Source organism: Branchiostoma floridae, chromosome 18 (assembly GCF_000003815.2).
Source record: "Branchiostoma floridae strain S238N-H82 chromosome 18, Bfl_VNyyK, whole genome shotgun sequence".
Taxonomy (NCBI): domain Eukaryota; kingdom Metazoa; phylum Chordata; class Leptocardii; order Amphioxiformes; family Branchiostomatidae; genus Branchiostoma; species Branchiostoma floridae.
Genome location: NC_049996.1, coordinates 15,391,181 through 15,405,425, shown reverse-complemented (window position 1 = coordinate 15,405,425; position 14,245 = coordinate 15,391,181). Strand labels below are relative to the sequence as shown.

The following is a 14,245-nucleotide window of genomic DNA, read 5'->3' as shown; positions in this document are numbered from 1 at the left end:
CACCAAAAATTAAACACCACAGCACATCCAGGACGAAATGTATGCAAAACAATTGTTGCTGTAGTACCAAAGTCAACCACCAGGAGGCCCAAAATCAAGCTTCACTGTCGGGATCACCCCACCTACCCACCAGAAACCATCACAATCCATCCAGCGGTTCTTGAGATATATACCCAAACCCAGCTGCACACCCAAAACAGTACATGATGTGTATATTCACCCACTGTAATTATATAACAATGCTGTTTAGAAATACTGTACTTCTATTTTTATACATGAAGAAGATAGAACTTAATTGCACGAAACTGTAAAGGTTACAATGTGTGGCAACTTGTACATACAATACATACAGAACAGTTTAACTACATGAGTTGCTAATATCCAAAAAATTCCAAGAAACTAATCTATTTTACGAATGATAATAGGATTAACAATCAGGCTAACGTTATGTGCTGCTTCAGGACAGTATGATATTTTCCCCGTTTTTAAAAGAGTTGTATATAAATTGACCAACATAGGCAGATATATCAACAGGACATGATAGTAACATATTAAACATGTTCATAAGAGTCCAGACTTATGTAATAATAGCAAAAGTCACTAGGTGGCGCTCATGTGAAACGACCAACTCACCAGGATGAGCACAATGGTGGGGCTGAAACCGTCACAGTTCTGGTGGAATGCATCGGCCGTGTAACCGTCTCTGGACGCCTTGTACAGCAGTCTCCACTCCTGCTTACTGTCCCCGTACCTGGGGTTAAACACAACGGGAAAACATAACACCAGTTAAGTACACAAGGATTGCAAAGGGGTCCCTCAGAAACTGTCACAACGTGGACCTTTATTACAGCAGGGCTGCACTATGGAGCAAGATGGTAGACACTCAAAGAACAACTCGGATTACATTACCTAATTAACATACTGAGGTATACCAAGGTTGTGTGGTCTACTTTTCCTCTTCTTTCTAAATTTTCCTTTGTACCTGATTAGCAATTATTAACTTCTGGCTTGTCTACCTTAAGAGCTTGGGAAACAATCTTACTGCTTACAACACTGCATAATGCTATTGATCAAACTTTTTATACAGTTTTACAGAAAGCTGCTTGATAGCTCCAAATGGTTCAGATATATATTGCTAATAGGGAGACCAACATGGTTACATCATTTGAATTTGACAAGGCTCTACAGAGGCAGGCCCTTACCATTGGTTGAGTACCCTTTGTAGAGGCAGTCTCTCCCTGCTCAGAATGTCTGTTCAAATATGTTTCAGCTATGACTTTAAGGGACACCAACATGGCCAACACAGTGCAGGTCACATTTTACAATGCTCCATAGAGGCAGGACCTTACCACTGGTTGAGTACCCTTTGCAGAAGCAGTCTGTCCCTGATCAGAATGTGCGTCCAAAAATGTTTCAGCTATGATATAATGAAATGCTAATGGGGACACCAACATGGTCGACAAAGCAGACACCACATTACATTAAAAGGCTCTTTAGATGCAGGACCTTACCATAGGTTGAGTACCCTTTGTAGAGGCAGTCTGTCCCTGATCAGAATGTCCATCCAAACATGTTTCAGCTATGATATAATAAAATGCCAATAGGGACACCAACATGGCTGACATTGTAGACAGAACATCACATGAAAAGACTCTTTAGAGGCAGGACCTTACCACTGGTTGAGTACCCTTTGTAGAGGCAGTCTCTCCCTGCTCAGAATGTCTGTCCAATGCTAATGGGGACACCAACATGGTCAAAACTGTAGATAACACATTACATGAAGGCTCTACAGAGGCAGGTCCTTACCATTGGTTGAGTACCCTTTGCAGAGGCAGTCTCTCCCTGCTCAGAATGTCTGTCCAATGCTAATGGGGACACCAACATGGTCAAAACTGTAGATAACACATTACATCAAAAGGCTCTACAGAGGCAGGTCCTTACCATTGGTTGAGTACCCTCTGTAGAGGCAGTCTCTCCCTGCTCAGGATGTCTGTCCCTTTGAAGAGTTTGTGGGAGACTCTGGGGGTCAGCCTCCTGTCTCTGCTGTTCTTCAGTCCTGTGGGTACAGCTGCAATGCGATACCTGGGGACAAAGCATCACAATCCTGTTGTTATTGACTTGTATTGGAGAGCCAGGGCTTGAAATACTAGGTGCACACAAAATTGGAGCTGTGCACCCAATTATTTTCTGTGGGTGCACAGGGTGCACCCAAATATTTTCTTAGGTTTATGTATGTAAAGATATCAAAGTATACTAGTATGCATCATATTCTAAGTGTTAGAAAGAGAATAAAATGTCTGTCATGGTACTTGTTTAAGGATTTGATAGCTTGTAACCAAGTTTTATTATAAGGTTATTACTGAAATTTAAGTGGTGCACCCAAAATGTTTTTGGTGCACCCAATTTTTTAAGCTGGGTGCACCAGTGCACCTAATCCCCAAAATGAATTTCGAGCCCTGGAGAGTGTTGGGTAGGTCATGAGTTTGATCCCCACCGAGTCATGGATGGTTGGAACCTTTATCTATTGAGTGGGGTACATCATAGCAAAGGGTACATGCTGCTTTCTTGCCTAAGCACTCAGCATTTGACTCAGAAAGACCCGTACAAGTACCCACCTCCACATAAAGATGACCTTGGAAATGTGACCACTTTTTGATGACACAGCAAGCATTCTTAAAAGAATCTTGTCTAATAGTAATAAGTGACCACACCTGTCTACCTAAACCAAATGTTCTCAGTACCCTGGAAGGTCTTTCTGGGCTGTCAAAAGTGCAACAAAGTCAAAGCAGTGTGAACACATAATTTATATAGTTTACTTATTCATGTGTCTGGTACAGTGCAGACAGACCAGAAAAATGAAGATACTCTTTTATTAGGTTTTGAATTATTTGTTTACCTCTCCAGTGATAGCTCCATGGGCACAGCTCCAGTGGGCTCCACCTCTTCAGCAAACACCTTACTGTCTATCAGCAGCAGTTTCACATGTTCTATCACTCCAGACAGGTGCTGAAAGAAACAGACACAAAGGTTATTTGTCATCTATCTTTCTGATGAATGTCTAACATAGTAAGAAGTAAGGAGGTGCATAGAACTGAGATTACTGTCATTAAGTAATATCTGTGTGCCTTCTATCATGCTATAGTTTGGTGCAATGTATACAAAGTCGTTACTCTTCTGACTTTACAAAGGAAAAGCTAGGGAAAATTTGCTGTCATCCCCCTCGTGGTGACAACTGGAGAAGCCTGTGGAAAGTGACTGTACCTGGCACTAGTGTTTTTTTTCAGCCATGTTGCACCAAGCAAAATGTGGTTGTGTTTGTAAGTGTCACTCACTCCCTAAGTAAGTGTAAGTGTGTAAGTGTGCAAGTGGGCATTTCTGCTTTCCCGCAACCTGGAGAAACCTGTAGAAAGTGAACCATACCTGGCACACCCGAGCCTTCTCCTCAGGGCTCCATCTCTGAGGGGAGTTCTCCACCTTAGCCTGGTACTTGGCCCTACCTGCCACACACCTGTAGAAAGTGACCCTACCTGCCACACACCTGTAAAAATTGGCCCTACCTGCCACACACCTGTAGAAAGTGACCCTTCCTGCCTCACACCTGTAGAAAGTGGCCCTACCTGCCACACACCTGTAGAAAGTGACCCTTCCTGCCTCACACCTGTAGAAAGTGGCCCTACCTGCCACACACCTGTAGAAAGTGACCCTACCTGCCTCACACCTATAGAAAGTGGCCCTACCTGCCACACACCTGTAGAAAGTGGCCCTACCTGCCACACAACTGTAGAAAGTGACCCTACCTGCCACACACCTGTAGAAAGTGACCCTACCTGCCTCACACCTGTAGAAAGTGGCCCTACCTGCCACACACCTGTAGAAAGTGACCCTACCTGCCACACACCTGTAGAAAGTGGCCCTACCTGCCACACAACTGTAGAAAGTGGCCCTACCTGCCACACAACTGTAGAAAGTAACCCTACCTGCCACACACCTGTAGAAAGTGACCCTACCTGCCTCACACCTGTAGAAAGTGGCCCTACCTGCCACACACCTGTAGAAAGTGGCCCTACCTGCCACACACCTGTAGAAAGTGGCCCTACCTGCCACACAACTGTAGAAAGTGACCCTACCTGCCACACACCTGTAGAAAGTGGCCCTACCTGCCACACACCTGTAGAAAGTGACCCTACCTGCCACACACCTGTAGAAAGTGAACCTACCTGCCACACACCTGTAGAAAGTGGCCCTACCTGCCACACACCTGTAGAAAGTGACCCTACCTGCCACACACCTGTAGAAAGTGAACCTACCTGCCACACACCTGTAGAAAGTGGCCCTACCTGCCACACACCTGTAGAAAGTGACCCTACCTGCCACACACCTGTAGAAAGTGAACCTACCTGGCACACCTGTAGAAAGTGAACCTACCTGGCACACCCGAGCCTTCTCCTCAGGGCTCCATCTCTGCGGGGAGCTCTCCACCTTAGCCTGGTACTTGGCCCAGGCCAGCACCCGTCTCCACACCTCCTCCTCCTCCAGGGCAAGCTGCAGCAACACAAGCATTGATTATGATTATGATTAGGAATGGATGGATTGATGGATGGATCTATTGTGCAACAATTGCATCAGTGACAATGTATGGCAATGTACAAATAACAAAACTTACAGTCTAATATTACACAATGTAGTTTTGGCATCTCATCTTTAACTTAAATATCTGTCCAATGACTTGTAACTGTATTTAGACAAAGAACACAGAATGTAACCATGATAATACAATATAATACAAGTCTCTTGCAGCTAGGAAACATAGCCTGGGTGCCTGCCTTCGTATACATGTAGCTTTGTTCCGCTTACGTAACTACATGTAGGAAAGAGACAGAGAGAGCAGAGTAAAGCTAAAAAGGCTGACACCCAGCCGGGCATGAAACATCTAATAGTATATGATGAGGCAGCCATGTGGCATACATAGCTTCCTGAATAGACAGTGTGTCTAGGGTACATTATTGGAAGGGCAAGACAGAGCCCTCTCCTTCTCCTGCCTTTTACCTCCCCACCCCAAATCAGATACCTGTTTTCACTCTGAGACAGAGTGGGAGCCTTTCCCAAGGGCACAAGTATTGAACTAGGGACTTATTGGTTCTGAGCCCAATGCTCACTACACCTGATAACCTGCTACTGTAACCAGAAAAACCTGGTGACAATAAGAGACAAAGAAGCATAATGCAACACAGGTCCCCATAACTCACCACATCTAGAACATTCGTAGATGTGTGTGCAGACGTAAAGACAGTACTTTTAGCCTTTGACGGGTCATATGGCAAGGCCTGGCAACAGTTACTTTAAACCAATTCACATTTCCACAGACGTGATTTTGACTTCGCAGTGAATTAAGGGCAAGGGGGTCCTTATTCAGAGGCACTACACTTGGTGTCACAGTGGGAGGGGGGCAAACTTTGTAGCCATGGTGAGCTGCAGTACTTTTAAATTTTAACCACATGCCTTTTGCAATGAATAGCTGCTGGAGGATAGTCCAAACTTTTCTTGATTGTAGTTTTATAGAAACTGCAGAGATTTTATCCCAGCACCTGAAAGACTAGGTGATAATGACATGTTTACATGTCACATAAATTCTCTAATTTAGATGAGAAAAACTGCTGTAGTTTAAACTTGAAACAATACAACATTACAAGAGAAATAAAGCTAAATTATGATCTTTATTTCAACAGTGCTGATAAGCGATGTATACAATTGGTAAGGCCTTAAGCCATAACATGCTTTTGCAAGCCAGACATGCAGCCGAAACTGCACAACGCTAAAGTTATCTTGATTTGTTTACTGGTATGTGGTGTGAAGCATTTTTGTGAGGAATGGCATGACAAATCTCCTTTAAAAAATTCTAATGACATATTTCTTTGTTGTCACCTTTGCTATACTTAAATATTGCAATGTGTACTTCATCTATCTATTCTAACATCCGAATCTTAATAAGAATATTAACCCAGAGATCAAAATGTCAGGATACAAAACTTGAAACTTTAACCCACAGAGCAAATTTCAATTAGAAGTTTCCTAGTATCTGGTTTCCAACCGACAGAGTAATGCAAAATAGGTCTTCTTTCCTAAAATAAGAGTCTAAATGGTAGTGGTAGTCTTTGAACCATTATATTGACAAGAATCATTTCTTTGTGCTATCTTTAGGTATTATACAACGATATATATGATTAATGGTGAATTAAAATAGCTCAATAGGTCTAACAGAAAAAGGCATGCCTGATTTGATTTAGATACATTGAGTGCACCATGGTCTTAAACTCACAGTAAAGATAGGGTCTGCCTTGGAATCCCACCTATGGCCCCTAGACTTCCCCACAAATGCAGAAAATAAAAATTTAAGCAGCTCCACAGGATGGTTGTACTACACTGGTTGTCTGGAACAAATTTTGGTGTAACGTAGGAAGTTTAAAGTTCTAAATGTCACTGAAGATTGTCAGCAGAACTATTTCTAAGAGACTTTCAATTGAAAAAAGGAGGTTTTCTTGTGAAAAAGTTGTGATATTTCTAAAGAGAGTTTACATTTTTTCTGGTAAAATCGTTGCGGTAACAGTTGCAGAGTTGTTTGTGTTGTCTAACGTAACAGATGCCTCGGATTGTTGCCATATCTTGTGTTTATTACAGTTGGTCAGTAAACACGCCGGCTGTCAGGAAGAAAAGCAGGTCTGCACTTGCTAGGGATGTGTTGGGGTTTACCAAGGAACATGATGTCTTAAGTAAAAACACCGAATGGCTGACCGTTTCCAAAATCATATCCAGTTGCTTGAGTAACTGCTTTTCGGCGTATCTTATTAGCTGACATTGTCTAACCTTCATTGACATAACATGATGTCTTATTTTTTTCTTCAGGGTTTTTGGAACTACAGACCTCTAGTTTTGTTAATTTTGTTTTTCCTTGAGGGTTGTTCACTGTAGTCACAATCAAATCATAATATTAATGTTTAAGAGAGGAAGGCAATGGTCAATCTTGTCGCATATTGAATTGATTTGGGACTATACAACACAAGGGTCCTTTTCAAGGGAGTCAAGGCATTAAAAAATTTTCCCTATCGAATTCAGTTTTGGATGCCAGTTTCTTACCAAGGAGGTTAATAAATAATAACCTTCTTGATTTTACCATGTATTCAATTGCATACATCCTTGACTTACTTGACTTACATACATCCAGTTTCTTTGAAAAACTTATCAAATTGCTTTTATTGAGTTCTATGGTTATGATATGGTAGTACAAATGTACATGTATGTCTACAAACACAACATTTAACCAGACTATTTTTCTCAATCATCATAGTCAGCACTAGGCTTCAATACACATACTAAACACAGGAGGTACTCACTAGAATGATGTGAATAAAACATCCATAGCAGGGCTCTCCAAACCCCTTACCCACCCTCAAACAGAGGAAAGGATCTGATTATCCCCCACATGGCCCCGACATAAGTGTCACTGGGTGAAGACCAGTTCTCCCATTGCAACTGACATTTTGGATGGTATGTATTCAAGAAACAACTCTTTTCTTTCGATAAAATGTTTTATACAATGTTTAGCACAACAGTTACAGTTTTCTTGAGCTATAAGTATGCGACAACCCCTGCACGGTATACTTAGGAAAATATATCAAAGAATGTCTAGATGCTACAAATGCCTCCAATGATTGTAAAAGACCATTTTCATCCCATACTATATATTATGCACTCTTGTATTAAGTAGATTAGTCTCAGTAGATGCTATGCTTGGTACCTTGTACAATTGTTGTACAATAAATTTATGTTTTCTGCAGCAGAAAGTGTCCAGTGCAAAATATGTATATGTGGCATGTTGCTTGGTGCTGTTACAAGGGGTGATCAATAAGTTCTTGGTCTCACCCAGAAATAAGGTGCAGATAGAACTAAAATTTTGTGGCAAAATCATGTAATGAGGTCGTTAATCAATATCCACCTGATTTCAAATCATCATGATCAATGATCTGTGATCAGAGCTGTGTGAGTCGAGTTCCTCATGCCATCAAATCTTTGAAGACATTGTCAAAATGTTTAATGAGGATTCCCTTTGTATTTGAACTAGAAAGAAGTGGGTATCTGACTTTCAGCAGAGCAAAACTGACCCAAAATGTAAGGTCACAGTTTGCAGTCTTACTCACCTAACATTACTGGGTGTCACCTGCAAAATGGGGTACAAAGATTTGAAAATTGGTAGACATTCATCAAAGGCTTTCTACTTAATAATTATGCACTGAAGTTTAAGTTTTGTACCTTATCATTAATCTCAAGGCAGATTTACCAGTGGCATAAGATAGTATCAAAGCAGGCTAAGGAGACTACAGCTGGCCAAAAGGAGTCATCAGTGGTAGCCAAACACACTCCTAGGCCAGCTTCACTCCTCTGGCAGCTTTTGATACTATCTTGTGCTACCGTAGGATCTGCTTGGAGATTACTTATTACCTTTTGGTGAGGCGCAAACTCATTTATCACCCCTCCCATGTCTTGAAAGCTGTCACAATTGTACCAACAAGGAATGGTTGATTAGTGCTGCTATGCATGTTAAAGTTGTCAACGTCTTGTACCAGTGAGGAATGGTAATTATTCTATGTCCATCTCTCTGCCTCAGGGTTCTACGGTCTGCCTGCCACAGGACTTTGAGAAATTTCCTGCACTCTGAGAGATAAAGCCTCACAGAGACAACACAAGCTGCAAGGGTGACATTCTCAGTATATGGCAAACATTTTCAGTGTGGCTCAGCTTCACAGAAAAGCTTCACAGAAACAAGACATTGTCAAGCTGCAAGGGTGACATTCTCAGTGTACAATGGATTTGAAGACGTGCATTCTCTTGCTCTGGACATTTCCGTTAACGTTGGGGTTCCTGTTTGACGACGATAAGCCTGCAGTTCCGCCCACACAGAGCACGGGACCGCAGCCCACCTGTAAGATCCGGTGCACCGGTACGGAGGGCGGGGTGAGCCTGCCTATCGTGGGGGAGAAGGGTGACCCAGGCCCAGCTGGAGAACCCGGGTCGCCTGGGGTCCCGGGTACACCCGGGCAGCCGGGTCCACCTGGGTTAACCGGGCAGAAGGGGTCAGCAGGGGGCCCCAGGGGGTTTCCTGGCCCTGTCGGCGCACCCGGAGTGATTGGCCCGCCTGGCACAAGTGGCCCTCAAGGACCTCCTGGCCCGCCTGGCCCTCCGGGGCCATCGTTACCAGCTGGCCCACGAGAGCCGTACGGAAGTCCGTATTTTGACCAACCCGCCGGACCCGCCCGACCAGGCCCCCCTGGCCCACAAGGACCCCCCGGCCCCCCAGGATTACCTGGTCTCTGCAAGGAATGCACCTCCGTTACAACCGGTCGCTTCAATCCCAGCGCTGCAGGTCCGGGACTACCCGGGCCACCTGGCCAACCCGGAGTCCCCGGCCCACCCGGTATGCTGGGTGCTCCCGGCGTCCCGGGCGCAAAAGGAGACAAAGGAGCCCGCGGCGACCCAGGTCCCCCGGGCACACCCGGGTACACCCAGCCTGGCTCGCAGTCTGGCTACAGCAGCTACCCCGGGCCACCAGGACCCCCGGGTCAACCCGGGTCGCCGGGAACCCCAGGCCCGATCGGCGCTCCCGGCAGCCCCGGTCCCATCGGCGGCCCGGGCATTCCCGGCAGCAAAGGCGAACAGGGGTGGATCGGCCCAACCGGGTTACCCGGGCAGATTGGGCCGCAGGGTCCCGCTGGCCCGCCGGGGCCGCCTGGACCTGGCCTCAGCGAGGAGGACATCAAGCGGATATTCCCGCAGCGACGACGACCTGAGGTGACCCCAAAACCGGATACTGTGCCAGTGGTGTTCTCAGCGGTGCACACTGGGAGCGGGCCCAGCGGACAGGATAGGATCATCTTCGACAAAGTGCTTATAAACACAGGAACAGGTGAGCAAATGCACACAGATCACTCCTTCTGAAGCTTAGTATTCAACAGTCTCATTCTATAGTCAAACCATTCTCAAATGTGCAACTACACAGATAGATACATTGTATAATCTAATATTTTACAATTTTTTCAAATTCTTACTCTTTTTGATTTCTTACAGTCCATAAAAAAATGTATAAATGTGGTCCTGATGCCACCTTATATGCTGTCAAATTATTGAATGCTGCATGTGGCTGGCACATATTAGATGCAGGTTACAACAGTGCACAACCTGCACTAACCTGCTTTGCAGGTGGTGTTTCAACGCTTAAAATGTTAGGAAAACTATGATACAATCTTTCTCTGAACTTTCAGCAATGCGCAAGCATCACTAACTAGTCCCGATGATATACTCTAAGACTTAAACTTGACCAATTTCAGCCTGACTGAACAGATTAAAGTTTCCACATTGTTAACTTTGTTCACAGAAAAACCTCGACCAAGAGGTCACCGGGGAACAGGAGGTGGGTGGTCTTGACACAGCCAGCCTTGATTTTGCTCTTAATCATTATCATGCCCCCCTCCCGACTTGCCGGGCTGTTAAAACCTAACTTAGGTTTAATAAGGCAAAGGAAAAAAATGTTGTCTCCTGTTTCAGTCCTGAAAAATTAGGGTCGGTAGGTAGGGGCTATCTTTTTTTCTTGTGATTTCTTTAAGGCTGGCCCAAACCTCTAGTGATACATATCACAATACAGTTGAACAAAAGAGAAAATGCATGCAACACTTGTCTTTCAATGTCAAACTTGAATGTTGAGCATAATAGATAGTTTTTATCCTTCATTAGCATATTCATCAATATGACGATGTTGGCCATCTCAACCTGAAGAAGAAGAAAATAGGACAAGCAGTGTTTTTTACTTCAATAGGAAGTAGGTTGAATAAAAATTCTAACTGGAAGTTATGTGACTGCCCATCCAAAAAAGTCTAGGGTCTGCAATTTTTTCTAGAGTAGGTAGGGAAACAGGAAACACAGCATTTATTCCCTAGGCCTAAATCTTGCCCCCCTCCCGACTTGCTGGGCTGTTAAAACCTTTAACCAAGCTTGTGCAAATGTTTTACATTAGGCTGATTTGATCATATGGATGACATATTCTGGGAATTCTAAAACTGACCAAAAAAATTAGACATCGAACAATAGATTCTTAATTTTGTTTGACATTGACTTTGAAATTGACTTTGGCATTGTACAATGTATGACATTAGCGTCTGTTCTCCGATATTTTTTTGCAATATACAGCATTTTACAGCTACTTTGTACTATCTATAAAAGTATAATATGGTTGAAAACTTGCTTTTCCTAAGGACGGAAAAAAACTGATGAACGCACGGATGTCATCCATATAATCAAATCAATATGGCCTTACTGACAGAAAGCTGGGGTACATGCATTCTTCTTACTGTGTCTGCAGCATGTTAGGGGGCATGCAGAAATGAAGTCCAAATGGGCATTAAATGGAAAGTAATTATAGTAGTCTCTCCAGTGACATGCTGATCTTTGCTATGACAGTGTCCTTTTTCCCTTACTGGATGGCAACAAGGAATCAATGGTTGCTCTCTTGTCTTCAACTAACCAAAGCTGTCGTACACAAGCAATGGGCAAGAAGTATTCTAGAAGTTCTTAACTGTACAAGGTTTAACAAGGCTAAAATCATAACATGGAACTATTGATCTTTTATGTAGATATTGAATATTACGTTTTCTTGAATTTGGAAACAGTCAGCATTTTTAGCAAAAAACTTGTGGTCCGAAGAATATGCATGAAACGTCAAGAAAGGAGTAAGATGATACTCTACTACTCAACTGCTGCACTCAGTAAACCTGACAAAAAGATTAACTAAGAAAGATGCTTGTCTGGAAATATCGGAATAACAATTAAGGAACACATTGTGTATGGAAAAGAAAGTAATCTAAAGATTAAGATATATCTACTGTAAATGCATTTATGTTGACGGGGTTTATTTCACGGCAGCAAGAAAATTGGAGTGTTTGCAGTGGATTTGTGTTTGCAGTAGCGCCATGCACATACTACAAATTATAATGGAAATGTTCGCGGTGGTTCCGAGTTCGCAGTGAGGCAGCCACAGCAAAAAAAAATGCAAACATAAAACCACTGCAAATATTTCTGCATCTTCAGTATTCCCAGGAAAATAAAAACATCCTAAAATTGACTTCATCTGAGGTGGATCCCATTTGTTATTGCAGGTTTTGATGGCCACAGCTTCACGTCAGAGAAGCCCGGCATCTACTTCTTCACGTTCCACGTTCTGTGCGAGCACCCGGAGAACCAGTACGAACCGGTCCAGCTGGTCAGAAACGGCGTCACCATCGTGTCCCTGCAGGTATGTCCTTTGCCGGTCATTGGAGTTGTTTTAGGCCATGTTGATGACATCCGCGTGCGCATCAATTTTGGGCCGTTTCCAAAATTTAAAAAAAAAAAATTTTCATGGATATGTCATTCTGGAATCCTGGACAAAAGTGAGTTATAGAGTCCTAAAAGAGGAACTATAGAGGATTCGCCAAACATCATTTATTTTGGAAACAAATAGGATTTGCCAAAACTCACATTCAGTTGCTTGATTAACTGTTACTTGGCATATCTTAATTATATACTCGTCTGTCAAACTTTCATCGACATATCAAAGGTTTAGACTTAATTCATTGACCTACAGAGACGATATGTTCATGTATCATCATACATATACCTGTGAAACTTTGTCCTTCCAAAAAAGTGTTTTAGGGCAAATCTTTATTGAATTGCCTTGAACTTCATGTCCTTGACCTTTGGAAAATACCCTTGAATTGGAATCCTAAACTTTTGTTTTCTGTCCCCCTCCCCAGCAGGGTATTCTACAATAGAGGGTCAGGGCAAATCTTTATTGAAATGCATTAGTGTCAAGTTGACCTTGGGAAAATGTTCTTCAGTTGGAATCCTAAACCTCTGTGTTCTGCCCCCCTCCCCAGCAGGGCATGAACATGTCCGGCCACGCCATCATCATACATGTGAAACTTCAGCCCTCTACAACATTTGGTCAGGGCAAATCTTTATTGAAGAGCCGTGCCTTGAAGTTTACGACCTTGACCTTTGGAACACGTCCTTCGATTGGAATCCTAAACTTTTGTGTTCTGCCCCCCTCCCCAGTAGGGTATCATTCAGAACATTGCACAATAGTGCTCAGTCAGGGCAAACCTTGTGCCTTGAAGTTCATGACCTTGAACATTGGAACATGTCCTTCGATTGGAATCCTAAACTTTTGTGTTCTGCCCCCCTCCCCAGCAGGGCATGAACATGTCTGGCCACGCCATGACCAGCAACTCCCTGTACCTGCAGCTCAACCCCCGGGATCGCGTCTGGCTCCGCGTCAAGGAGAATGTCAAGATACGGCCCAATGCTACCTTCTCCGGAATGCTCATCCACACGCTACAATAGTTAGGCAGATAGAGCTAAGAGCACAAGAGCACATATGCAGGCAAATTAACCTCCTGTTTATGTATCATGTAGTACTACACGCCACTGGCTGTCATGTTAAGATACGACCAAATGCAACCTTCTCTGAAATTCTCAATAGTTAGGCAGATAGACATGCAAGATAGACTTTGCAAACACTGAAGAGAAGTCCACTTCCTGTCTATATATATATATATATATATATACAGAAAGAAAATAGAGTATATAAGGCACTGTCATGTTAAGATACGGCCCAACGCTACCTTCTCTGCAATGCTGATCCAAATGCTACAATAGTTAGGCAGATAGAGCTCAATCCCCAGCATCGTGTCTGGGTGCAATAGTTAGGCAGATAGACAAGCAAGATAGACTTCCCGTCTATATATTATACAGAAAATAACAGAGAATATAGGCACTGTCATGTCAAGATACAGCCATTTAAGTTTTAAAGCAACCTCTCTGCAAAATGCTGATCCACACGCTACGATAGTTAGGCAGACAGAGCTGACAGAACAGACTCTGCACACAGTTAGGCAAGCTCTGAAGAGAAGCCCACTTCCTGTCTATGCCATAGTCGCCACTTGCTGTCACGTCAAGATACGACCGAACAAATCCTTCTCCGGAATGCTGATTCACATGCTACAATAGTTAGGCAGATTATCAGACATGCAAGATGGACTTGCCCGTCTCTATATATATACAGAAAGAAAACAGAGTACATAGGCACTAGTGTCATGTCAAGATATGGCAAAACGCAACCTACTCTGGAACACCGATTCGTATACTACAATAGTTAGGCAGGTAG

The 14,245-nt window shown here is 43.4% G+C and overlaps 2 protein-coding genes across 4 annotated transcripts in view; one reads left to right on the top strand and one right to left on the bottom strand.

The window, feature by feature from the left end:
* Positions 1–14,245, bottom strand: part of LOC118405470 (BTB/POZ domain-containing protein 19-like) — a 34,977-nt gene that overhangs the window by 592 nt on the left and 20,140 nt on the right. Inside the window, exons 7-10 of the mRNA XM_035804973.1 lie at positions 4,426–4,542; positions 2,897–3,006; positions 1,942–2,082; positions 634–751 (exon numbers count right to left, since the gene is read on the bottom strand). Of these exons, the coding sequence (XP_035660866.1) occupies positions 634–751; positions 1,942–2,082; positions 2,897–3,006; positions 4,426–4,542 (486 nt within the window). The remainder of the gene's footprint in view (positions 1–633; positions 752–1,941; positions 2,083–2,896; positions 3,007–4,425; positions 4,543–14,245) is intronic.
* Positions 7,421–13,445, top strand: LOC118406146 (collagen alpha-1(X) chain-like). 3 transcript variants are annotated; one of them, XM_035806025.1, is made up of 5 exons: positions 7,424–7,542; positions 8,660–9,955; positions 10,424–10,459; positions 12,198–12,334; positions 13,270–13,445. In XM_035806025.1, the coding sequence occupies exons 2-5, from the start codon at positions 8,857–8,859 to the stop codon at positions 13,420–13,422; spliced, it is 1,425 nt and encodes a 474-aa protein (XP_035661918.1). In that variant the 5' UTR covers positions 7,424–7,542; positions 8,660–8,856; the 3' UTR covers positions 13,423–13,445. The 3 variants fall into 3 exon arrangements, with proteins under 3 accessions (XP_035661920.1, XP_035661918.1, XP_035661919.1); XM_035806026.1 differs by having other exon boundaries at positions 7,430–7,542; positions 13,273–13,445; XM_035806027.1 differs by lacking the exon at positions 10,424–10,459 and having other exon boundaries at positions 7,421–7,542.